This window comes from Lepus europaeus, chromosome 19 (assembly GCF_033115175.1).
Source record: "Lepus europaeus isolate LE1 chromosome 19, mLepTim1.pri, whole genome shotgun sequence".
NCBI lineage: Eukaryota > Metazoa > Chordata > Mammalia > Lagomorpha > Leporidae > Lepus > Lepus europaeus.
The window spans coordinates 58,630,486-58,655,755 of NC_084845.1; the positions used below are offsets into that span (position 1 = coordinate 58,630,486).

The window sequence follows — 25,270 nt, forward strand, 5'->3', positions numbered from 1 at the left end:
ACTCGAACCAGCGCCCATATGGGATGCCGGCGCTTCAGGCCAGGGCTTTAACCTACTGCGCCACAGTGCCAGCCCCTGTAACTCTTTCAAATAAATAAAATAATTTTTTTAAGCTTTTATTTATTTATTTGAAAGGCAGAGCCACAGTGAGAGAGGGAGAGACAAATTTTCCATCTGATGGTTCGCTCCCCAAATAACCACAATGGACCTGAGCCAGTCTGAAGCCAGGGGCCAGGAGCTTTTTCCGAGTCTCCCACATGGGTGCAGACACCCAAGGAGGTGGGCCATCCTCCACTGATCTCTGAAGTTCATCAGCAGGGAGCTGGATCAGAAGTACAGTAGCTAGGCCGGCGCCGCGGCTCACTAGGCTAATCCTCCGCCTTGCGACGCCGGCACACCGGGTTCTAGTCCCGGTCGGGGCACTGATCCTGTCCCGGTTGCCCCTCTTCCAGGCCAGCTCTCTGCTGTGGCCAGAGAGTGCAGTGGAGGATGGCCCAAGTACTTGGGCCCTGCACCCCATGGGAGACCAGGATAAACACCTGGCTCCTGCCATCAGATCAGCGCGGTGCGCAGGCCGCAGCGCGCTAGCCGCGGCGGCCATTGGAGGGTGAACCAACGGCAAAAGGAAGACCTTTCTCTCTGTCTCTCTCTCTCACTGTCCACTCTGCCTGTCAAAAAAAAAAAAAAAGTACAGTAGCTGCCGGCACCGTGGCTCACTAGGCTAATCCTCCGCCTTGTGGCGCCGGCACACCGGGTTCTAGTCCCGGTCGGGGCGCCAGATTCTGTCCTGGTTGCCCCTCTTCCAGGCCAGCTCTCTGCTGTGGCCCGGGAGTGCAGTGGAGGATGGCCCAAGTGCCTGGGTCCTGCACCACATGGGAGACCAGGAGAAGCACCTGGCTCCTGCCATTGGATCAGCACGGTGCGCCGGTTGCAGTGCACTGGTCGCAGCACGCCGGCCGCGGCGGACATTGGAGGGTGAACCAAAGGCAAAAGGAAGACCTTTCTCTCTGTCTCTCTCTCTCATTGTCCACTCTGCCTGTCAAAAAAAAAAAAAAAGAAGAAGTACAGTAGCTGGGACTTGAACCAGTGCCTATATGGGATGCAGGTGCCCGCTTTGTCACAGTGCTGGCCCCCCTTGAAAACTTTTTAAAGGAATAATACTAGAATTGTATTGGGAACCTTGCCATTTTTTTGAGATAGAATTTGTTGGGCCATGTTGCATTTTTTTTTTTTTTTAATTAAAGATTTTATTTGAAAGGCAGAGTTACAGACAGATAGGAAGACAGAAAGAATGGTCTTCCATCCACTTGGTTCACTCCCCAAATGGCTACAATGACTGGAGCTGAGCCGATTCAAAGCTAGTAGCTTCTTCCAGGCCCCCACATGGATGCAGAGGCCCAAGCGCTTGGGCCACCTTCTACTGCTTTCCCAAGCTATAGCAGAGAGCTGGAATCTATCAGAAGAGGAGCAACGGGGACAGGAGCTGACACGCCTTTATGGGATGTTGGTACCACAGGTGGAGGCTTAGCCTGCTGCACCACAGTACCAGCCCTCCATGTTGAGTTTTTAAAAACTCTTTAGGCCTCTCTCCCTAGTCTAGCAGATTGAATTGTTATTTCTCTTACTCTCTAGCTGATAAGAAGAAATGAGACATGTATATGTATTCCCACTGATCATTAAAGGACTGACTTTAGAAAAAGTTGTGGCCACAGTGCTTAAACTCTGTATCTTTTGTTTCCTCTCCTTCTGTCACTTGAAGGTATAATATGCTTGCTAGGTCCCAGTGGTCATTTTCTATCCCCTTTTATTGTCTGCTTGTGGTTGATGCAACATCTTAGACAGTTATTCTGGCATAGCCCAGATTATGTTAGAGAATTTTGTAAGGGCAGGATTATCTTTCTGGCAGCATCTCTGACTTGATATCAGATTTAGTTGTTTACTGTTACCATTTGTTCTCCATGCTTATTTTTCACCCCAGGTAACAGAGGATGAAGTGTTGGATATTTTAGAGAGTGTCCTAATTTCTAATATGTCCACCTCAGTGACACGAGGTTATGCCCTCACTGCCATTATGAAGCTTTCTACTCGATTCACCTGTACTGTAAAGTGAGTATTGAGAAGTAGGGTGAACAGGGTGTTTTGTAATTTTTTTAGAAAAGATTAATTTTATTTATTTGAAAGGCAGAGTTAGCAGAGAAAGAGATGTCCACTGTTCCACTCTCCAAATGGCCACGATGGCTGGGGTTAGGCCAGGCTAATGCCAGGAGCCTGTACTCTATGCAGCTATCCATCATGGGTGGCAGGGGCCCAGTACTTTTGCCATTTTTCTGCTGCTTTCCTAGGACAAATTAGCAGGGAACTGAACTTCAAGCGGAGCAACCAGAACTTGAACTGACACTCATACAGGATACTGGTGTTGCAGGTAGAGGCTTAACCCACAGTGCCATAACACCAGCCCCATGTTTTATAATTTAAAAACATTTTTTATCATGGGAAGTTTAAAGCATAGACTTAAATTTCAGCATAGAGAGAATAGTAAGATGAATTAGTATGTACTTTTTACCCCACAGTCACAATCATCAATTCATTATTAATCCTTATTTCACCTACACTTTGCTCATTCTCCCACCCATTTTGGATTATTTTGCAACCAAAAATATTTCTGATGTCTTTTTTTTTTTTTTAAGCAGAAAACTGTTTTAGTTTTTACAATATTTTGAGATGTCTGAAGAGAAATAAAATCATGAGTGTTTTGGTGATTAAATCCTTTATATTTTGAATGAAAGTCACATCTTGGGTCAGTTTCTTACCTGAGCCTATTTAAGGAAAATTTCATTCTCTTAGACTTTCTGTTTCACTTTTTAGAGTAAAGTCTTGTGGGAATGGTATTTTTGGCTTAACTCTTTGTGAACAAGAAGGATTTCGGGCTTGCAATTTGATACTGTAACCTTTTGTTGTTGAAGGAAACGAATAGTATAAATTTCTTTTATGGCAAACTAATATTTGATATGTTTGGCTAGCAAATTTTAGGATATGGGCTATTTAACAAACAAAAATCTAGTATTAGTAAAATTGTGAATGTTGCATGAGTAAACACAGGAAGATGTTTTTTGTTTTTGAAAAACTATTTAAATTAAGAAAGGATGAGTATTTCAAGATTTTAACCAAGAAACTCTTGTTTACATGTTCTCTGTGCTTGTTTATGAATTTTATTTGTTTTTGTTGTCTTATCCTGTAGCCGCATTAAGAAAGTGGTTTCTATCTATGGAAGCAGCATTGACGTGGAACTCCAGCAGAGGGCAGTAGAATATAATGCACTTTTTAAGAAATATGACCACATGAGGTGAGTGTGGATGCCTGCCAGCATATTGAGTAAATTGTGGTGATAATCCATAAAGGAAATTCATTCTGTTATTAACTGGACCTCACAGCCCTGTTTAGTTCTGATTGATTGGCGGCTTCCTTTTTTGTCTAACTTCAACACTGCCTAGCCTCTAAAGAAATAAATTAATGATATTCTTTTGTTCTAAAACACCCCCCCCCCCCATTTCCTTGGTTGGTATGGAAAGTTTGCTTCATTTCCTTTTTTATTTGGCTACGAAGTAGGAGTTCTAAGGGTTTTTTTTCCCCAAGAGAAATGATCTCATTTAAATCCAGTTGCTATTAACATTTTGGTGTGTTTTTTCTTTTGTTATGCAGTATCTTTTTTTTAAAAGGAGTTTTTAAAATGCGTATCAAGGAGCCAGTGCTGTGGTGAAGTAGGTTAATCCTCTACCTGTGGCACCAGCATCCTGTATGGGTCCGTATCTAGTTCTGGCTGCTGCTTTTCCAATCCAGCTCTCTGCTGTGGCCTGGGGAAGTGGTAGAAGATGGTCCAAGTGCTTGGGCCCCTGCACCCACGTGGGAGACCTGGAAGAAGCTCCTGACTCCTTGGCCTCCTGTTGGCTCAGCTCTGGCCGTTGAGAGTGAACCAGCGGATGGAAGACTGTTTTTTCTGTCTTTCCCTCTCACTGTCTGTAACTCTACCTCTCAAATAAATCAATAAAATCTTTATTTTTATTTATTTTTATTTATTTATTTATGTATTTTATTATTTTTTTTGACAGGCAGAGTGGACAGTGAGAGAGAGAGACAGAGAGAAAGGTCTTCCTTTTGCCTTTGGTTCACCCTCCAATGGCTGCCGCGGCCGGCGCATCGCGCTGATCCGAAGGCAAGAGCCAGGTGCTTCTCCTGGTCTCCCATGCGGGTGCAGGGCCCAAGCACTTGGGCCATCCTCCACTGCACTCCCGGTCCACAGCAGAGAGCTGGCCTGGAAGAGGGGCAACCGGGGCAGAATCCGGCGCCCCGACTGGGACTAGAACCCGGTGTGCCAGCGCCACAAGGCGGAGGATTAGCCTGTTGAGCCACGGCACTGGCCCAATAAAATCTTTAAAAAATATTAAAAGGCAGTGCAAGTGGAGAGAGAAAGAAATAGAGTGTGTGAGATCAATAGAGTATGTGAGATCTTCCATCCCTAAATGACTGCAATAACCAGAGCTGGGCCTGGCTGAAGCCAGGAGCCAGGAACTGCATTTGGGTCTCCCCTGACTGTGATAGGGACCCTAGCGCTTGGACCATTTTCTGCTACCTTCCCAGGTGGATTAGCAGAGGAGATAGGACTGGAACCAACACTCTGATTTGGGATGCTGGTATTGTAAGCAGCGGCTTAACTGCTGTGCCACTGGCCGTATGCAATATCTCTTGAATGGAGACTGTTAATAACTACTTTTTTTATTTTTATTTTTATTTTTTTACTTGAGACGCAGAATTACAGAGAGAGGGAGAGACAGAGTGAAAGGTCTTCCAACTGCTGGTTCTCTCAAAATGGCTGCAGTGGCCAGAGCTGGGCTGATCTGAAGCCATGAGCTTTTTCTGGGTCTCCCATGCCGGTGCAGGGACTCAGGCACTTGGGCCATCTTCCAGTGCTTTCCCAGGCCATCAGCAGGGAGCTGGACAGGAAATGAAATATCCAGGACTCGGACTGGTACCCATATGGGAGGCCAGCACCGCAGGCTGAGGCTTAACCTACTATGTTACAGTGCCATGTTAATAACTATTTTTTTTTTTAATATTTATTTATTTGAAAGAGTTACACGCAGAGAGAAGGAGAAGCGGGGGAGGGGGAGCTCATCCATCTCCTGGTTCACTCCCCAATTGACCGGCTGGAGCTGCACCAATCTGAAGCCAGGAGCTTCTTCCAGGTCTTCCACATTGGTCATCCTCTACTGCTTTCCCAGGCCATAGCAGAGAGCTGCATCAGAAGTTGAACAGCCGGGACTCGAACTGGCTTCCATATGGGATGCCAGCACTGCAGGCGGTGGCCTTACCCGCTATGCCATAGCACTGGCCCCATTTTTTTTTTTTTTTGACAGGCAGAGTGGACAGTGAGAGAGAGAGACAGAGAGAAAGGTCTTCCTTTTGCCGTTGGTTCACCCTCCAATGGCCGCTGCGGCCGGCACACCACGCTGATCCGATGGCAGGAGCCAGGTACTTCTCCTGGTCTCCCATGGGGTGCAGGACCCAAGCACTTGGGCCATCCTCCACTGCACTCCCTGGCCACAGCAGAGAGCTGGCCTGGAAGAGGGGCAACTGGGACATAATCGGTGCCCCGACCGGGACTAGAACCCGGTGTGCCGGCGCCGCAAGGCGGAGGATTAGCCTAGTGAGCCGCGGCGCCGGCCAATAACTATTGATCCAGCTTTCTTTTATCCCAGAATCTCTACCACTGAAATATGTGTTTTGGGATTTAGGTGGATGGTTTATTTATTCAAAGTTTCCTGCCTGCCCTTAACCCAGTCAGGATTTTAGATTATGTACTCTTTTAATCCATCTTCTGCGTTGATATAAGTGTTGAGTGGAGAGGGGGAGACAGTTTCCCATGTTTGGCATTAATATAGTTAATAGTGATTCTTTTAGGGTAGGGAATCTAGGTTAACTGCCTAGAATTTAACCACTTCAGACTCTTCTAGGTCTGCCCTACTTGAAAGAATGCCTGTCATGGAAAAAGTGACTACAAATGGCCCTACTGAAATTGTGCAGACAAATGGAGAGACAGAACCTGCTCCACTAGAGACCAAACCACCACCCTCTGGGCCACAGCCTACCAGCCAGGTAGCCTTACATTTACTTAGTTGGAACTTCAGATTTCTTACAGTTTCTGACAGCTTCATTTTTAGCTGATTCCCTTTAATATGCTTGTATTGCTGATAATTCCCTTCATAATTTTTAAGTATTGACAGAATTTTGCCTTAGCTGTAGATAAGACAAATAACTGATGAATTGAGGTGTTATTTTCTTGTTTAGGCTAATGATTTATTGGATTTATTGGGAGGAAATGACATAACACCTGTTATCCCAACTGCACCTACAAGCAAACCTGCTTCCGCCGGTGGAGAACTTCTTGATTTGCTGGGAGACATCAATCTTACAGGTGAGGCTAGACTGGAGCTGTCTAATGCATGGATGGGGATGGAGACCTTGGAAAGAAGACGTAGTGATACTAGATTTTCCAGCACATGAATCACTGGATGAAAGAAGCTAAATGAGAAACAAAAATAGACTGTCCACAGCATGGTCATGCTAGCGCACTAAAGAGTCATAGAGTAATCTTTAATTTTAGAAGAATAAATTATTCATAGGATTTTAAGATAAAAACACACCCCCCTTTTAAAGATGCATTTTATTTATTTGAACGACAGTTACAAAGAGGGAGAGAAAGGTCTTCCGTCACTTCCCAGGTGACAGCAATGGCCAGAGTTGAGCTGTTCTGAAACCAGGAGCTTCTTCCAGGTTCAGGGGCCCAGGGACTTGGGCCATCTTCTGCTGCTTTTCCAGTCCATAGCATAGAGCTGGATCGGGAATGGAGCAGGCAGGACTAGAACTGGCGCCCATATGGGATGCTGGCGCCACAGGCCAGGGCTTTAACCCTCTGAGACATAGTGCTGGCCCCAAGACTTAATCTTTCAGGCTTGAAAAGAATATATCCTAAGTCACTTCTGCTTTTAGTTAGTGTCCAAAGACAAAGACATTTTCTAGGTATCTCTGTTCATTGTTACTTTTGAATAGCTATGGCCATTTATGGAGAGATGTTAGCCTATCATCTTCCTGCCTTCTTCCCTCCCACTCATCATTCCTGTTAGAGCAACCAAAGGACAAAGGTAATTCATAGCGATAATATTCAGATGTAACTTTTCTTATGAGAATATTTATAGTTGATGTATTTAACTCATAGGATGTCACCTTTTTTTAAAAAAAGATTTATGGCCGGCGCTGTGGCTTAACAGGCTAATCCTCCGCCTTGTGGCACCGGCACACTGGGTTCTAGTCCTGGTTGGGGCGCCGGATTCTATCCCGATTGCCCCTCTTCCAGGCCAGCTCTCTGCTGTGGCCCGGGAGTGCAGTGGAGGATGGCCCAAGTGCTTGGGCCCTGCACCCGCATGGGAGACCAGGAGAAGCACCTGGCTCCTGCCTTTGGATCAGCATGATGCGCCAGCCGCGGCAGCCATTGGAGGGTGAACCAAAGGCAAAAGGAAGACCTTTCTCTCTGTCTCTCTCTCTCTCACTATCCACTCTGCCTTTCAGAAAAAAAAAAAAAAAGAAAGAAAGAAAATAAAAAATGATTTATTTTATGTATTTGAAAGGCTGAGTTAGAGAGAGACGGAGAGATATAGAGATTTTCCATCCACTGGTTCACTCTCCAAATGGTCACAACAGCCAGGGCTGGGCCAAGCTGAAGCCAGAAGCCAGGAGCCAAGAACAACTTCTGGGTCTCCCATATGGGTTAAAGGGGCCTAATGACATGGGCCATCCTCTGGCCCCAAATAATTTTTTTTAAAGTGTATTTATTTGAAAAGTAGTGGAAGGAGAATACTAGATCCCATCTGCTGTTTTACTCTATACATACCTGCAACAGGTAGGGTCCAGCCCTGGGCTGAACTCAGATGACAGGAATTCAGTCAGTGTCCCATGTGGGTGGCAGAAACCAATTACCTTAGCCTTCAGCACTACCTTTCCGGGTCTGCATTAGCCGGAATCTGGAGTTAGGAATTGAAGCCGAGTGTTGAACCTAGGTAATACAATATGGCCCTGAACATACGAACTGAGAACTTAACTGCCTGGACAATTGCTCACTCTCAGATCCTAGGATTTTTGTCTATATGTTGACAAATTTTCCTGTTATTACTTTTCATGCACTTTGTAATTCTTTGTTTTGTTTTGTTGGTCATTTACTGTGGAGTTTTTTTTTTTTTTTTTTTTTTTTTTTTTTTTTTTTTTTTTTTTATGATTTATCTGAAAGGCAGAGTTAGAGAGAGATCCTCCATCTGCTGGTTCACTCTCCAAATGGGTCTGACAGCCAGGACTGTCCCAGGCTGAAGCCAGGAACCAGGAGCTTTCTCTTTTTCTCCTGTGTGGGTACAGAGGCCCATGTACTTAGACCATCTTCTACTGCTGTCTCAGGTGCATCAGCAGGGAGCTGAATCAGAAGTGGAACAGCAGGCGAGTCTTGAACTGACGCCCATATGGGATTCAGGCATTGCATTCTGCGGCTTTAACCTGCTGAGCCACCGTGCTGGCCCCTCTTTGGAATTATTTACAAAAAGCTTCTTTTGGTGTTTTTTTTTTTTTTTTTTTTTTTTTTTTTTTTTTTTTTTTTGACAGGCAGAGTGGATAGTGAGAGAGAGACAGAGAGAAAGGTCTTCCTTTTTGCCACTGGTTCACCCTCCAATGGCCGCTGCGGCCGGCGCATCGCGCTGATCCAAAGCCAGGAGCCAGGTGCTTCTCCTGGTCTCCCATGCGGGTGCAGGGCCCAAGGACCTGGGCCATCCTCCACTGCCTTCCCGGGCCATAGCAGAGAGCTGGCCTGGAAGAGGGGCAACTGGGATAGAAACCGGCGCCCCAACCGGGACTAGAACCCGGTGTGCCGGCGCCGCAAGGCGGAGGATTAGCCTGTTAAGCCACGGCGCCGGCCATGGTTTTTAAGATCTATTTATGTGTTTGAAAAAGTGACAGAGAAGAAGAGATCTGCTGATTCACTACCCAAATGGCCCCAGTGGCCAGGTGGGGCAGGAACCTGGAATTCCATATGAGTTTTTCACATGGGTAGAAAGGGCCCAAGTACTTGACCCATCTGCTGCTGCTTTCCCAAGTGCATAAGCAGGGGGCTGGTCTAGAAGCAGAGTAGCCAGGACTTGAACCAGTGCTCTGATACATGATGCCAGCATTACAAATGGCAGCTTACCCTGCTATACCACCACTCTGGCTGCCCCTTACAGATTGTTTCAGATCTTAGATGCCAAAGTTATCTTGGATAATTGGCAAAGCAAAAATAATCTCATAGTAAAAGCATAGTATATGAATTCACTTAACATGTTAGTGTTGTCTGGCCAGCACCGTGGCTTAACAGGCTAATCCTCCGCCTAGCGGCGCCGACACACCAGGTTCTAGTCCCGGTCGGGGCGCCAGATTCTGTCCCAGTTGCTCCTCTTCTAGGCCAGCTCTCTGCTGTGGACCGGGAAGGCAGTGGAGGATGGCCCAAGTGCTTGGGCCCTGCACCCGCAAGGGAGACCAGGAGAAGTACCTGGCTCCTGCCTTCGGATCAGCGCGGTGCACCCGCCGCAGCGGCCATTGGAGGGTGAACCAACGGCAAAAAGGAAGACTTTTCTCTCTGTCTCTCTCTCACTGTCCACTCTGCCTGTCAAAAAAAAAAAAAAAAAAATTTAGTGTTTTCACATTAGTACATAGGCTTTCTAATTATAATTTTGAATGACTAATATTTTATCAAGAAGCTTGTACTCATTTCCTAGCTGTTAGGCATTTTACACAATTCTAAGTATATTTTTTTGGCTAGTTACTTTAACAAAGATCACTATATCAATTTGTCCTTATTTTTGGATAACTTTCTTACACTAAGTTATTCAGCCTGAATATGGCGTCAACAAGGACGATTAATACTTACCCCACAGTGTATTTGTGAGAACTGTTAATCAATTCAGTGAATGACACATTGGAAGTATTTGGGTAAATATTATTTACCTTTTTCTCAATTCATATAGCCACTGTTTCATCTTATAGTCATGAGCATTATGTGTTATCTTTTTTTAAAAAAATTGTTTCTTTATTTGAAAGGCAGAGTTAGAGGTCTTTGTTCTGCTGGTCTATTCCCCAGATGGCCACAACAGCCGGAGCTGCACCAATTCGAAGCCAGGAGCTAGGAGCTTCCTCTAGGTTTCCCACGCGGGTGCAGGAACCAAGAACTTGAGCCATCTTCTACTGCTTTCCCAGGCCATAGCAGAGAGCTGGATCAGAAATGGAGCAGCCCGGTCTTGAACGAGGGCGTATATGGGATGCCAGCACTGCAAGTGGTGGCCTTACCTCCATGCCACATCGGTGGCCGCTGTGTATTACGATTTTGTAAAGGTCCTGGTAGAGAGGTGGGCTTGGGCTCCCTATAACCTGTATCAGAGTAGCTGGGTTCCAGTCGTGGATCAGTTTCTGATTCCAACTTCCTGTTTATGGGCACCCTAGGAGGTGGAAAGTGATAGTTTGAGTAGTTGGGACCCTGCCACCAGTGTGGAAGACATAGATTGAGTTTTGAGCTCCTGGCTGCAGTCTGGCCCAGCCCTGATCATTGTGGGTGTTTGAAGAGTGAGCCAGCAGATCCAAGATATCTATTTGTCTCTATCAGTCTGTTTTTCTCTGCCTTTTCAATAAATACATACCTACATACATGCATTTAAAAAGAAAGCCCTGATATCTGAAAAATTCGTCCTGTTACCTTTTTTTTTTTTTTTTTAAAGATTTGTTTTGTTTATTTGAAAGAGTTATGGAGAAGGAGAGACAGAGCGAAATCTTCCATCTGCTGGTTCTTTTTCCAAATGGCCACAACAGCTAGGGCTGGGTCAGACTGAAACCAGAAGCCAGGAGCTTCTTCCTCCTCTCCCATATTGATGCAGGGGTCCAAGCACTTGGATCATCTGCTGCTTTCCTAGGTCATTAGCAGGGAGCTGGATTGGAAGTAGAGCTGCCAAGACTTAAACTAGCATCCATATGGGATGCTGGGATTGCAGGTGGTGGCTTTTTTTTTTTTTTCTTTTTTTTCTTTTTTAAGACAGGCAGAGTGGGCAGTGAGAGAGACAGAGAGAAAGGTCTTCCTTTTTGCCGTTGGTTCACCCTCCAATGACCGCTGCGGCCGGCGCACCGCGCTGATCTGAAGCCAGGAGCCAGGTGCTTCTCCTGGTCTCCCATGAGGGTGCAGGGCCCAAGGACTTGGGCCATCCTCCACTGCCTTCCCGGGCCACAGCAGAGAGCTGGCCTGGAAGAGGGGCAACCGGGATAGAATCCAGCGCCCTAACCGGGACTAGAACCCGGTGTGCCGGCGCTGCAAAGTGGAGGATTAGCCTGTTAAGCCACGGCGCCAGCCCATAGTTTGAAATCTTAAATATTAAATATATTCCCTGGGATGGTTGTTGGGCACAGTGGTTGAACTGCTATTTGGGAAAGCCTGAGTTTGGGTTCTAGCTGCTCTTCTGATTCCAGCTTCCTACTAATGTGTATCCTGGGAAGTAGCAGGTACTTGACTTAAGTACTTGAGACCCTGCCACCAACATGGAGACCCAGTTGACTTCCTTCCTACCTCCTGGCTTTGGCCTGGCCCCAGCCCCACTTGTTGGCATTTGTGGAGAGTGAATCAGTAGACGGAAGGTCTCTCTCTGTCTCTCAGCCTTTGAAACTAATAAAATTTTTTAAAAAAATTATAAATATATAATAGATTCTCATTACTTTGCTGAATTTTCTATGCTTTTTTTAAGAATCTTCTCAGTTCAACGGTCATTGACTTTTGTTGTATGACCTTCAAAGTGTTCTTTTTTTAAAACATTTAATTGCCATGATGTTCTTTTTTCTTTTTCTTTTCTTTTCTTTTTTTTTTTTTTTTTTGTTATGAATTTATTTATTTATTTGAAAGTCAGAGCTACACAGAGAGAGGCAGGGAGAGAGGGAGGTCTTTTACCCGCCGGTTCACTCCCCAGCTGGCTGTGATGGCTGGAGCTGCAGCGATCCGAAGCCAGGAGCCAGGAGCCAGGAGCTTCTGGGTTTCCCACTCAGGCACAGGGGGCTCAAGGACTTAGGCCATCCTCCATTGCCTTCCCAGGCGATAGCAGAGAGCTAGATCAGAAGTGGAGCAGCCGGGACTCTAACCGGCTTGATTTCATTCAGCACTGCAGGCAGCAGCTTTACCTGCTACACCACAGCGCTGGCCCCTCAAAATGTTCTTATTTGGAAGGATCAAATAAAAATGCTGATCAGGTGACCTCTACTCCCTTCTCCCCCCTCCCTACCCACCTCTTGTAATGTATATATGCATTAAAATTTCATTATGCTGCGATGAGCATTTGGCCTGGTGGTTAAGCCATTAATTTGAGTGCCTGCGATCAAGTCCTGGCTCCACTGCTGATTCTTGCTTCCTACTAATGCTTATCCTTGGAGGTAATTGTGATAGGCACACACTTGTGAAACTTAAATTGACTTTCTGGCTTCTGATTTCAGCCTGGCCCAGCTATGGCCATTATGGGTATTTGGGGTGTGTACTACTAGATGGTAACTCTCCCTGTCTATCAAACTGATCAATTAATTAAAAATTTAAAATTTAAAAACAAATTGATGGAGACTAGGAAGAAAAAAATTGTATTTAACATACAGGGCCAGTGCCGTGGCTCACTTGGTTAATCCTCCGCCTGTGGCGCCAGCATCCCATATGGGTGCCAGTTTCTTGTGCCGGTTGCTCCTCTTCCAGTCCAGCTCTCTGCTGTGGCCTGGGAAGGCAGTGGAGGATGACCCAAGTCCTTGGGCCATGCACCTGTATGGAAGACCAGGAGGAAGCACCTGGCTCCTGGCTTCAGATCAGCATAGCTCCGGCTGTGGAAGCCATTTGGGGGTGGGGGTGAACCAATGGAAGGAAGAACTTTCTCTCTGTCTCTGTCTCTTACTAACTCTGTCAAATAAATAAATTTAAAAATTACAAAATTCAGAAAGTATTGACCTGCTTTAGCTTGTCAAATGAAATGCTATTAAGAGAGTTGTTCTCTCCGTGTATTTTTCCTTTCATCTCATTTCCCTTTCATTCTCAAGGCAACTAATATATCTTCTAAAGCAATTTAGCATTGGTGTTTACCATTCCTGTGGTTTTGCTGATACTATGTGTAGAATTGTTATCTTACTATGAGTAGTTTGTATGTGTTTCCCAGTGTACACATGCACGAGTTAATTAAAAGTGTTCCTAAGAAAGGTAGTGGTTCTCAACTGGAGGAAATTTTTCCCTCTAGGGTTTGGTAGTGTTTGAATACATGTTTGGCAAGGTGCTAGTGCCGTGTAAAGCATTCAAGCCAGGCGTGCTGCTGAATATCCTATAATGTACAAGGCTGCCCCTCAACAAGATACTATCTATCCTCCAGTATACTAGCACTAAGGCTGAGGAACCTTAGCTTTACAGGTATATTAATATTCAACACTGCTATTGCTGAGTTGTTCCCTAGCTTATATTACTAGTTGCTTTTCCTATAGCAGAGTATAGAGGTGCCCAGTGTGCCATATCTCGTATCAAACGTTGAAATTTTCACTATTCTGATGAATGTACAATAATATTTCTCTGATTTTCAGTCTGTTTCTATCATGATTGGTAATGTTAAATATCTTTTCATAAGATTTGCTTTTTATTCAGGTTCCTTTTGTGAATTTCTTGTTCATATATCTTGCTACTTTTTAAAAAATTATTATCTAAAGATTTTGTTTATTTGAAAGGCAGAGTTATGTTGGGGAGGGAGTCAGAAATAGAGGTCTATCTGTTGGTTCACTCCCCAAATGGCCATAGCAGCTGGAATGAGGCCAGGCTGAAGCCAGGAGCCAGGAGCTTCTGAGTCTCCCACCTGGGAGCAGGGACCCAAACAGTTGGGCTATTTTCTTCTACTTTCTCAAGCGTATTAGGAGGTAGCTAGATTGGAAGTGGAGCAGCTGGGACTTGAACCAGTGCCCATTTGGAATGGCAGCATCACAGGTGGTGCTGGCTTTCCTTGCTATGCCAAAACAACAGCTGTACCTCTTTTAATTATCTTTTTCTTACTAATTTGTATGGTCATATAGTTCTGGGTGCTTGTCTATTTGTTGTTTTTGTTTATTCTACCAGTGGTCTCTTTTTACTTTCTTTTATTACTATTTTTTTTTAACTTTTATTTAATGAATATAAATTTCCAATGTATAGCTTATGGATTACAGTGGCTTCCCCCTCCCATAATTTCCCTCCCACCCGCAACCATCCCCTCTCCTGCTCCCTCTCCCCTTCCATTCACATCAAGATTCATTTTCAATTCTCTTTATATACAGAAGATCAATTTAGTATACATTAAGTAAAGATTTCAACAGTTTGCACCCACATAGAAACACAAAGTGAAACATACTGTTGGAGTACTAGTTATAGCATTAAATCAAAATGTACAGCACATTAAGGACAGAGATCCCACATGAGGATCAAGTGCACAGTGGCTCCTGTTGTTGACCCAACAAATTGACACTCTAGTTTATGGCACCAGTAACCACCCTAGGCTCTCGTAATGAATTGCCAAGGCTATGGAAGCCTTCCAAGTTCGCCGACTCTGATCATATTTAGACAGGTCATAAAAGACAGGTGAGGATAGTAACTAATGATCCTAAGAGTGGCATTTACCAGGTCTGAACAATTATACAGCATTAAGTGGGGAAGAGGAACATCAGTACACACAGGTTGGGAGTAGAGCCATTGGTGGTAGAGTAGAGGTTATGATTACGAAGGAATGAGGCCCAAGTGTGCTAGACAGGGTCTAGAAAAAAGGACAGAGTCATTATTAGAGGAGCTAAGAAAGGTGCTGTCTAAGCTACAATTAAGTTTTCTGATTGAGAGGCAAATAGAACCTGACAGAAGGGGCTTGATAATAATCTGTTGGGCTTTAGGCCTTGTAAGTTAAGAGGCGCAGACCTATCTATCTCTTCACATGGGGTACATCCTAAGGGAGGTGTGAACCTCCTAGGGGAAGGCACTCTGTTGACTTTCATTACTTAGCTGGCCTGGGAGGAAAGCTGGCCAGGTAAAGGCAGGTGGCATCTCTAACAAGAAATTTACAGTTCTGCCTTCAATGTTGCTGACCCTACTTGGCCGTCCCTCAGCTGCAGTGGTCACTTTGGAAGTTGGGCTGAGTGAAGGGCTTTTCAGCTTAGAGCCAATAAGATCTGTGGCTCTGACCTGGGCATCCTTCGACTCCAGGGCAGGTCCATTTCCAGTGATCCAACTCTTGGCAGAGCTGCCAGGGCTCTTCACAAAGTTGACTTCTGCTGAAGCCCAGGCTTACCACATTGAAAGCCACTGCAGTAGACTGGCCTGTTGGGTCTCCTTGAGGGCAGATCACTGTACAGATCAGCCATTAATAGGCCTGCCACCCATTGCTTCTGATGCCTAGCTTTCTTTTCCTCCTGGTTTGTGTTAAAGCAGACCAGAGGATGCAAGTCAAGGGAGTGCCCAAGTCCCATCTCTAATCTTCGGTGGCCTGAACTACAAGTCTATAGTCACAGGCATGTTCTGTAGTAGTTTTCTAAGGTAAACAATGCCCATGAGGAAAATTATATTCTCACTTTAAAACTTTCTTTCCCTTTGGTCTGAAAGGGAGGTTTTTTCTACTTACTGTTTACTTCGCTGATGGCGAAATAAATCTAGCTATGAGATTATAATTTAAGTTCTTATTTTGGCTATGCTATTACAGAAAAATGTTAGCCATCTCTTTTATAAGGTCTAAAGATTAAATTGTGTGTCCTACAGATTCCTTCATAATAGAATTAGTTTCCTACCTTGAGGAGAATAGAGAAATGAAAGAACAAGTTGGGCTTAGAATAGAGAAATGAGGGAGCAAGTCCTAGATCGCTTGCTGACAGTAGCAATATTACATGAATACTTAGCAAACAGTTTCAACCATTAGATAACAACTTAAGAAAACATTTACTAGAAGGTCCAATGCCTTCTATAAATTTTAAGAATCATGTATTTGAAAACACCTCTTTAATATCTAACATGGTGTAGTTTTTTAACCAGTAAACTTAAGCAGAACCATATAAAATGTTTTTAGTTTCTTTCTACCAACAAGTATAAAACATATGATGCAGAGATTCAGGTCACACGAATTAAAATGTATCTTTGATTAATTTTAGCAGCTTAAATTTATGGACAATCTTATCTATAAGCCAATTAAAATAAAATTCTTAATAAAATTTTCCCATGTGGACATACAGTATGAACACACATATAACATAACATAATAGACCAATATAGCAATTTTAATACTAGCTTTTAAAATCTTTAAGCGGGGGTGGCCGGGGACCTGCGGTGGGGCAGGTTTAATTAACAGAATTTACTCATTTTAAAATATTTGAATTTTTAGATCTTTCTATGCGTTCTGTGTGGTTAACATCTTTTCCTTATGCTGAGATTATAATAATTTTCTCCTGTTTTCTTTAGCTTTGTCATACTGGCTAAGATTGATTTACCATTGAAATGTTTTCTTTAGGTGCTCCAGCTGCTACTCCTGCCCCTGCCTCCGTCCCACAGATATCCCAACCCCCATTCTTGCTGGATGGACTTTCATCACAGCCTCTCTTCAATGATATCGCTGCAGGTAGGATTACTATTACTGTCATTGCGTGGAACAGTGAGCATTGAGAGGTCATTACTAGGAAAAGAAAGTAATATTCCTGCAAGCTTTAGGCTGACTACAATAAGATTGAACTGTACTTTCCCAGGCATCCCCTCCATCACAGCATACAGTAAGAATGGCTTGAAGATAGAATTCACCTTTGAACGGTCAAACACCAACCCCAGTGTCACAGTGATAACGATACAGGCCTCCAACAGCACAGAGCTGGACATGACGGACTTTGTTTTCCAGGCTGCAGTACCAAAGGTACTTCCTAATTCTTCTTTGCCTTCTGCTTTTGATTAAAGATTAGCTGACCCGCCACCCCCATATTTGGTAATGATATATTTTAATGTTTAGAGATTTTAATGTTTAGAGATTAAATTAAAATTGCAGATTTAACTGAACTTATTGATATAAATTTTGGTCCTTTGAAGCATGGCAATTTTTTGTGGCTAACTTTTAGTCACAAATATTCTTTTCTAAAATATTTTTTATTTTCATTTTATTTGAAAGGCAGAGACAGAGAAAACTTGGTTTTTATTTTATTTTATTTTATTTTTGACAGGCAGAGTGGATAGTGAGAGAGAGAGACAGAGAGAAAGGTCTTCCTTTGCCGTTGATTCGCCCTCCAATGGCGGCCGCGGCTGGCACGCTGCGGCTGGTGCACTGCGCTGATCCGAAGCCAGGAGCCAGGTGCTTCTCCTGGTCTCCCATGGGGTGCAGGACCCAAGGACTTGGGCCATCCTCCACTGCACTCCCTGGCCACAGCAGAGAGCTGGCCTGGAAGAGGGGCAACCGGGACAGAATCCGGCTCCCCGACTGGGACTAGAACCCGGTGTGCCGGCGCCGCAAGGCGGAGGGTTAGCCTATTGAGCCGCGGCATCGGCCTGACAGAGAAAACTTTTATCTGCTGGTTGACTACATCAAATGCCTGCAGCTTCTTGGGCTGGGCCAGGCTGAAGCCAGGAGCCCAGAATTCATTCTGGGACTCACACATGGGTGGTAGCAATCCAATCACTTGAACCATTACTTTCTGTCTCCCAGGGTGTGCATTAAATAGGAAGTTGGAATCAGAGGCAGTCTGATATGGACTATGATCGTCCCAAATGGCATCTTAACTGTTGAACCAAGCGCCAATCCCACAAATATTCTTATAGTTTAGAGTTATAGGGTAACAAAAAGAAATTCTAGTAGTGAGAGCGCATAATTTTATAAGATACTTAGTTAGTACTCAAGGTGTTGAGGTGAGGTTTTGTAACACAGTAGTAAAGACCTCAAAACAAATTCTGATAGAATTAAAGTTAAGATAAGGAACTTTCATCACTACATTAGAGTTAAAAATTGTTATTTCTTGGGGCCTGCACAGTTGTGTAGCGGGTAAAACCACCGCCTGCAGTACCAGCATCCCATATGAGTGTGGGTTTCATTCCCGGCTGCCCCACTTCTGATCTAGCTCTCTGCTATGGCCTGGGAAAACAGCAGAAGATGGCCCAGGTCCTTGGGCCCCTGCACCCACGTGGGAGACCTGGAAGTAGCTCCTGGCTCCTGGCTTTGAATTGGCCCAGTTCTGGCTACAAAATCTTTTAAAAAAAAAATTGTCATCTCTTGATATATAAGTAAGAGAAACATTCCTCCTTCCTTAGCATTCCTTTTGCTATTGGTGTAACTTTTTATTTGTGAATTGAGGTTTGTTTTTTTTTAACATCAATATTAGGTTGAGTTTTTGTGTTCACTTTTGAATAATGAGAGATTTTGAATAAAATTTTTCTACAAAAGAATAGTGTTTTTGGCCGGCGCTGCGGCTCAATAGGCTAATCCTCCGCCTGCAGCGCCAGCACACCGGGTTCTAGTCCCAGTTGGGGCACCGGATTCTGTCCCGGTTGCCCCTCTTCCAGGCCAGCTCTCTGCTGTGGCCAGGGAGTGCAGTGGAGGATGGCCCAAGTGCTTGGGCCCTGCACCCCATGGGAGACCAGGAGAAGCACCTGGCTCCTGGCTTCGGATCAGTGCGGTGTGCCGGCTACAGCGAGCTGGCTGCAACGGCCATTGGAGGGTGAACCAACGGCAAAGGAAGACCTTTCTCTCTGTCTCTCTCTCTCACTGTCCACTATGCCTGTCAAAAAAAAAAAAAAGAAAAGAATAGTGTTTTTGTTGTATAGCCTGTTTGGTTACTCACTTCTGCTGTTGTGTTATAGAAACAGCTGTAAGTCATATGAGAAAGAATGAGCATGGCTGTGTTCTGGTGTTTCTGAAAACAGATGTTGGCCCCACTTCACCAATCTTTGGTTTTGACTGAGCTGACCTAATTTTTGCTGTACCATGTGAAGTGTCATTTTCAGACATTTAGCTACACACTTTTAGAAATTGAAAGTGTTTTTGTTTGTGATTAATGCTAACTTTGCAGCCTTCTTTGCTTATCGTTTTTAGAAGCTAGAATAATATGATACTGTAATCATGAAATATTTTAGAAGCAGTAATTTTAAGTAATTAAGAATCGCTAATGAACAGTGGAGCCATTCAGTTTGGATTTTAATACTAGTTGTATGACATGAAGCATGTTAGTTTACTTTTATGCTTCAGTCTCTTTTTCCGCGGATTTCATGATAATGTTAGCTACTTCATGGGGTTGCTTTGAGGAATAAATCATTTTTTTGTGCCATGCACTGACTTTTCATGTGTTCAGTGTTCAGTAGATGTTAGTTGCTGCAGTTTAGGACTTTAGTATTCTTCACTCTAGGCTGCTGTTCCACGTTAGCTCCTCTGCTATTTTTTTTTTTTTTTTTTTTTAAACAGGCAGAGTGGACAGTGAGAGAGAGAGACAGAGAGAAAGGTCTTCCTTTGCCGTTGGTTCACCCTCTAATGGCTGCCGCAGTAGGCGCGCTGCGGCCGGCACACCGCGCTGTTCCGATGGCAGGAGCCAGGTGCTTCTCCTGGTCTCCCATGGGGTGCAGGGCCCAAGCACTTGGGCCATCCTCCACTGCACTCCCTGGCCACAGCAGAGAGCTGGCCTGGAAGAAGGGCAACCGGGACAGGATCGGTGCCCCGACCGGGACTAGAACCTGGTGTGCCGGCGCCGCAAGGCGGAGGATTAGCCTAGTGAGCCGCGGCGCCGGCCAGCTCCTCTGCTATTAAACCACGACCATAGTTTTGGTTCTGGATCATGCAGTGCATCGTTCTGACGTCTCTTGAACTTCAGAGTGTTAGATTTCATAGACTCTGCTAACGTGCTTTTTTTTTTTTTTAAGATCTAATTTATTTGAAAGGTACAGAGAGCTTCCATCTGGCTGCGATGGCAAGGGCTGGGTCAGGCTGAAGTCAGAAACTTTATCAGGGTCTGCCACATGGTTGCACAGGCCTAAAGTCTTGGGCCATCCTCCACTGTTTTTCCAAGTACATTAGCAGGGAGCTGGATTGGAAGTGAGGCAGCCGGGACTCAAACTGGTGGCCATACGGAATGCCATATGGGCTGTCAGCATTACAGGTGGCTGCTCAACCTGCTACACCACAATGCCAGCCCCTTTTCATTTGTTAATGTCTTTGAAATTGGGGTTCATTTAAGAATTGATACTTGGGGCCGGTGCCGTGCCCAGTAGGTTAATCCTCCGCCCGTGGCACCAGAACTCCACATGGGCGCCAGCTCTAGTACCGGCTGCTCCTCTTCTAATCCAGCTTTCTGCTCTGGCCTGGGAAAGCAGTGCAAGATGGCCCAAGTACTTGGACCTCAGCACCCGCATGGGAGACAAGGAAGAAGCACCCGGCTCCTGGCTTTGGATTGGCGCAGCTCCAGCCATTGCTGCCATCTGAGGAGTGAACCAACTGAAGGAAGACCTTTCTGTCTCTCCCTCTCACTGTCTGTAACTCTACCTCTCAAATATATAAATAAAAATCCTAAAAAAAAAAAAAAAGAATTGATACTTTGTTATAGTTTATTGGGCAGCCTGTTTTCTCTCAGTGGTACCTAAAATAATGATAGTATCTTTTTTTTAAAAGATTTATTTATTTATTTGAAAGACAGTTACAGAGACAAAGAGAAGTCTTCCATTCCCTGGTTCACTCCCCAAATGGCCACAACGGGCGGAGCTGTGCCAATCCAAAGCCAGTAGCTTCTTCGGGTATTTCATGCAGGTGCAGGGCACCAAAGACTTGAGCCATCTTCCACTGCTTTTGCAGGCCGTAGCAGAGAGCTAGTTTGGAAGTGGAGCAGCCAGGACTCAAATTTGCGCCTATATGAGATGCTAGCACTGGAGGCAGCGGCTTTACCCGCTTTACCACGGCGCCGGCCCTGACAGTATCTTATATTTAATATGTTATATAATTTATAACATATTATATAATTTATATATGTAATATGTTATATAATTTATCTTGACAGTATAATTATGAGTAAGAATCCATATAATAAATTTGTACATTGAGAGGGACTGTTTACTATTGTAATTTTGGGCCATAGAGAAGACTGATTCCCTCCTGCCACTTCCTTCCCCTTCTTAAATACTTTAGAAGACTGATCTACTTTTCGGAAAGATCTTTAAAATCCTAGTGTGCTGAATAGCTACATAGCTACATAGTACAGTGTGGTTTGTCCAGCTTGCTCGTAGCACTTTGTACTTGTGCCTGTATGAGTGATCTTCAAAACGTTCATGGAAATTGTGAGTTATGAAACAACTGCATGGATTTCAGGTTTTTTGCACCAAAATAAACTTATTCTTCAATCCAGTGTTTTCGTTTACAAGGGCCTAAATGAAACCCACCAGTACTCAACAAATTCTGATGTTTGACTTATACCCATCTTTTGCTGTACAGGCTGGTTTTGCATGTACTTCATCCGCTAGGTGCTTGTGAACCTAATTGAGTAATACTCATGTATTCCACTTACAATTAATAGCCTGGCTCTTTAAAGCCTTTCCTTCATCTTTGTCATGTAGGAGGAGGCCTTAACACATTCTAGATTATGCAGGCTTTAGAAAACAAAAGTTCAAACTGTTGGGTTCCAGTCATCCGATTATACAAAGTCATAAAGGCCTATAGTTGGTGACTGGGAACTTGATTTGTTGTTTCTAGAAAGATTTTCTGTTGAGTTCCTTTTTTTCCCATTGGCATAGTTGATCAGTTACTATTAAGTGAAGTTGCCAGAGCAAGAATTGGTCACATTTTGAAAAGTAATAGAGGTTGCAGTTGCTTCTCTCGAAAAGAAGAATGGCCAATTGTTAGTATTCATGATCAAAGATCTAACAGTGGGTTTTTACAAATGTTACGAGTGGCAGCTAACATACTGTGAATTGCTGATATCTGAAAAACAGCAGGCAAAATGTAGTAGGTAAAACTGTTATTTGATCATCTGGGTCCCAGCTCTTTAATTAGTTGGCGTCTCTGAGGGGACATTCTGAACTACATCTCTGATGTAGCACTGTGGAGTTGTTGTTTTTTGAAGCACGCCCTCTGTCCTTCCCTAGACATTCCAGCTGCAGCTTCTGTCTCCAAGCAGCAGCATTGTCCCAGCATTTAACACAGGGACCATCACACAAGTCATTAAAGTTCTGAACCCACAGAAGGTGAGTAGCACATTTCAAGCTAGTATCTGAGCAAAAGGTAAGCATTCTTTATTTAAATTTCTGCTTTGTTTCTCTGGGTTTTTCTGACTCACAGAGAAGAAATCTATGAAAACTCATGATCTAAATTTAAATTCCGCGTTCTATTACAGAAAATAAAGGGAGCCCAAAGACATCAAATGGATTAATAGAATCTCACTAAAATGCAGCTTTTAAAAATTTCTCTATTTGGGAGATTAAAGGTCTAATTTTTGGGCAGGGCATTGGAGACATTTAAATTCATATTGAAGTTGAAATCTGAGGTAGGAGCATTTGATGAGCCAGTGTGCATATTTCCTGCAGTAACTATGAAATTAACAAAGACGGATTCATTTTAAATAAAACAGCTGAGTGAAAAATAGTTAGGAACTGAAATTAAGTAATATTTCATTATATCATCTCAAGAAGTAAGGTGACTGTACTTAATGGTAATCTGTTGAGTGATTTTTTTTCGAACAGGTTTTGAGAATGATCCAGGAAATTTCTTCACAATGAAAGATTCCTTAGTAGTCCCTCACAGATACCAGTGTACTTTTTTCCTTTTGGATCGCTCTGCCTTTTCTCGGCTTCTGTTTTGGGCATCTGCCAATAGCCCAAGGACAAATTCCTTTGAACATCTGATACATAGAGTAAAAATTTTCTTAGTGTGTTAATTAGTGAAATCTGCCAAATCAAGTTAAAAGTATTTAATACTTGATTTTTAAAAAAATTACGGCTACTATCTGTGAGTTATTTCTTTTCTTTTATGCCTTGGGAACAAAACAAGTTTCTGTTCACATATACTGTAGGTTTCTCAGATCAAGCAACAGTGTATTTGAATGTAGAGCATAGATGAGTATGTATTGACCTAATTTTTCTAGCAACTTGGATACAGCAGCCGATTCGTTGGGAAAAGCATTCTGCAAGTATTACTAGGTAAAGGCTCCCAAGTGCTTCTGTTCCTCTAGTACAGTTCTAGGCAACCATGTGTTCCTGTTCCTCTGCTAGCCAGTTGATGTTGGCTCAAAGCTGGGATGTTAGGTAGTTTTTGTTGTTACTGTTTGTCATTTTTAAGAGACAGCTTTGCTTTAAAGTAGTTTGTTAACCTCTAAAATTAAAAGTCTATGTGTGGGCCGGCGCTGTGGCTTAACAGGCTAATCCTCCGCCTTGTGGTGCCGGCACACCGGGTTCTAGTCCCAGTTGGGGCGCCGGATTCTATCCCGGTTGCCCCTCTTCCAGGCCAGCTCTCTGCTGTGGCCCGGGAGTGCAGTGGAGGATGGCCCAAGTGCTTGGGCCCTGCACCCGCATGGGAGACCAGGAGAAGCACCTGGCTCCTGGCTTCGGATCAGCACGATGCGCCGTCTGCAGTGGCCATTGGAGGGTGAACCAACAGCAAAAAGGAAGACCTTCCTCTGTGTCTCTCTCTCTCACTGTCCACTCTGCCTGTCCAAAGGGGGGGAAAAAAAAAGTCTGTGTGTGGACTGAAGATATTCTAGGGATTATTTATTTATTTGAAAGAATTACAGAGAAGAAAAGCCAGATAGAGAGAGAGAGATTGATCTTCCATCTGCTTGTTCACTCCCCAAATGGCCGCAATGGCTGGAGCTGGGCTAATGTGAAGCCAGGAGTCAGGGACTTTCTTCTTGGGCTCTGATGTGGGTGCAGGGGCTCAAGCTCTTGAGCCATCTTCCACTGCTTTTCCAGGCACATTAGCAGGGATCTATATTGCAAGTGGAGCAGCTGTCATTTGAACCAGCATCCATGTGGGATCCCAGTGCTGCAGGTGGTGGCTTTACCTTCTGTGCCTTGGTGCCGGCCCCAATTCTAGAGACTTTATTTCACTAATTTGAGATTCTTTTTTCCTCTTACAGCAACAGCTGCGAATGCGGATCAAGCTTACATATAATCACAAGGGCTCAGCAATGCAAGATTTAGCAGAAGTGAACAACTTTCCCCCTCAGTCCTGGCAATGAAGGCCTGGCACCATTCTTGTTCTTACTCTACTCAATCAAAGGAACTCTGGGAAGGACGTTGTGATTGCTGGCAAGTCCCCCCCAACTGTACCATGGGCATGAGGAGCTGAAGAGAACTGTTGAGGAGGATTTTCCTGAAGTTACTGCTGACTTTGAAGCGTTGTTAAAGACTAACGTCCTCTCCTCCACTGTTGAAGCTGGCTGCTTCTGGAGGCTACTTTGCACTCTCCTCCTCTCTCCCTTTTCCACACTTCTCCACCCTCCCACATTTATAGCCAGAATCAATGTTCCCTGGGCCCCTGAAGAAATAAGCAGCTGGTCTGGAGGAGAGGACTGAAATTCATGGCAAGAAAACACTCACTCTGTCTCTGCAGCAAAGAGTTGCCCTTTCTTTCTACTGTCGTTTCTCGGTGGACTGGGCAAGGTGGGGTATTTATTCCTCACTAGCTGGGTTACCATCTTTAGGCGCTTTTTACATCTGGCATTCGGAATGGAAATGTAACAGTGGACATTAGGGAGCCCTGCCTTTTTCTACTGGTTCCCCCAATGTTTGAAAGAGGCATTAGGCTCCTGGTGGCCTTTCCTGTGCATTGCTGTATACACACAGACACACACATGTATGTACATTTGTTGTTGAGAACTGGTCAGACCTTGAGGTGATTTGTAAACACTGGACAGATGCAGTAAAAAGAACTTTTGTCGAGATTTGGCATGAAGGATATGGTGCTCTATTTGTAATAGATACTTCCAAGGCTCTTCTAGCTCCCCTTTCTCTCCATTCTGTAGCTATAGTCATGAATACTCTCCGTGATTTTCAAAATCGAGTCCCCTTAAAATGCAAAGTGAAACTTTCTAAAAGTACTTTAATTAGTTATCAGTGACCCCATTCCCTTCACAGGTTTTGAAGTTTCCCCTAAGCCTGTGACTTGCCTTTTCGAACTGTGGTAAAGGAGTGGAAAGAGGAATCCACCAGTTCTAAAGATCAGAC

At 44.2% G+C, this 25,270-nt stretch overlaps 1 protein-coding gene across 1 annotated transcript in view; it reads left to right on the forward strand.

The window, feature by feature from the left end:
- Window positions 1-24,985, forward strand: part of AP1G1 (adaptor related protein complex 1 subunit gamma 1) — a 102,735-nt gene extending 77,750 nt beyond the window's left edge. Inside the window, exons 16-23 of the mRNA XM_062177343.1 lie at window positions 1,979-2,106; window positions 3,239-3,343; window positions 6,009-6,150; window positions 6,343-6,469; window positions 16,617-16,724; window positions 16,849-17,009; window positions 22,196-22,294; window positions 24,181-24,985. Coding sequence (XP_062033327.1) covers window positions 1,979-2,106; window positions 3,239-3,343; window positions 6,009-6,150; window positions 6,343-6,469; window positions 16,617-16,724; window positions 16,849-17,009; window positions 22,196-22,294; window positions 24,181-24,282 — 972 coding nt within the window. The 3' untranslated portion in view covers window positions 24,283-24,985. The remainder of the gene's footprint in view (window positions 1-1,978; window positions 2,107-3,238; window positions 3,344-6,008; window positions 6,151-6,342; window positions 6,470-16,616; window positions 16,725-16,848; window positions 17,010-22,195; window positions 22,295-24,180) is intronic.
- Window positions 24,986-25,270: the final 285 nt, after the last annotated feature.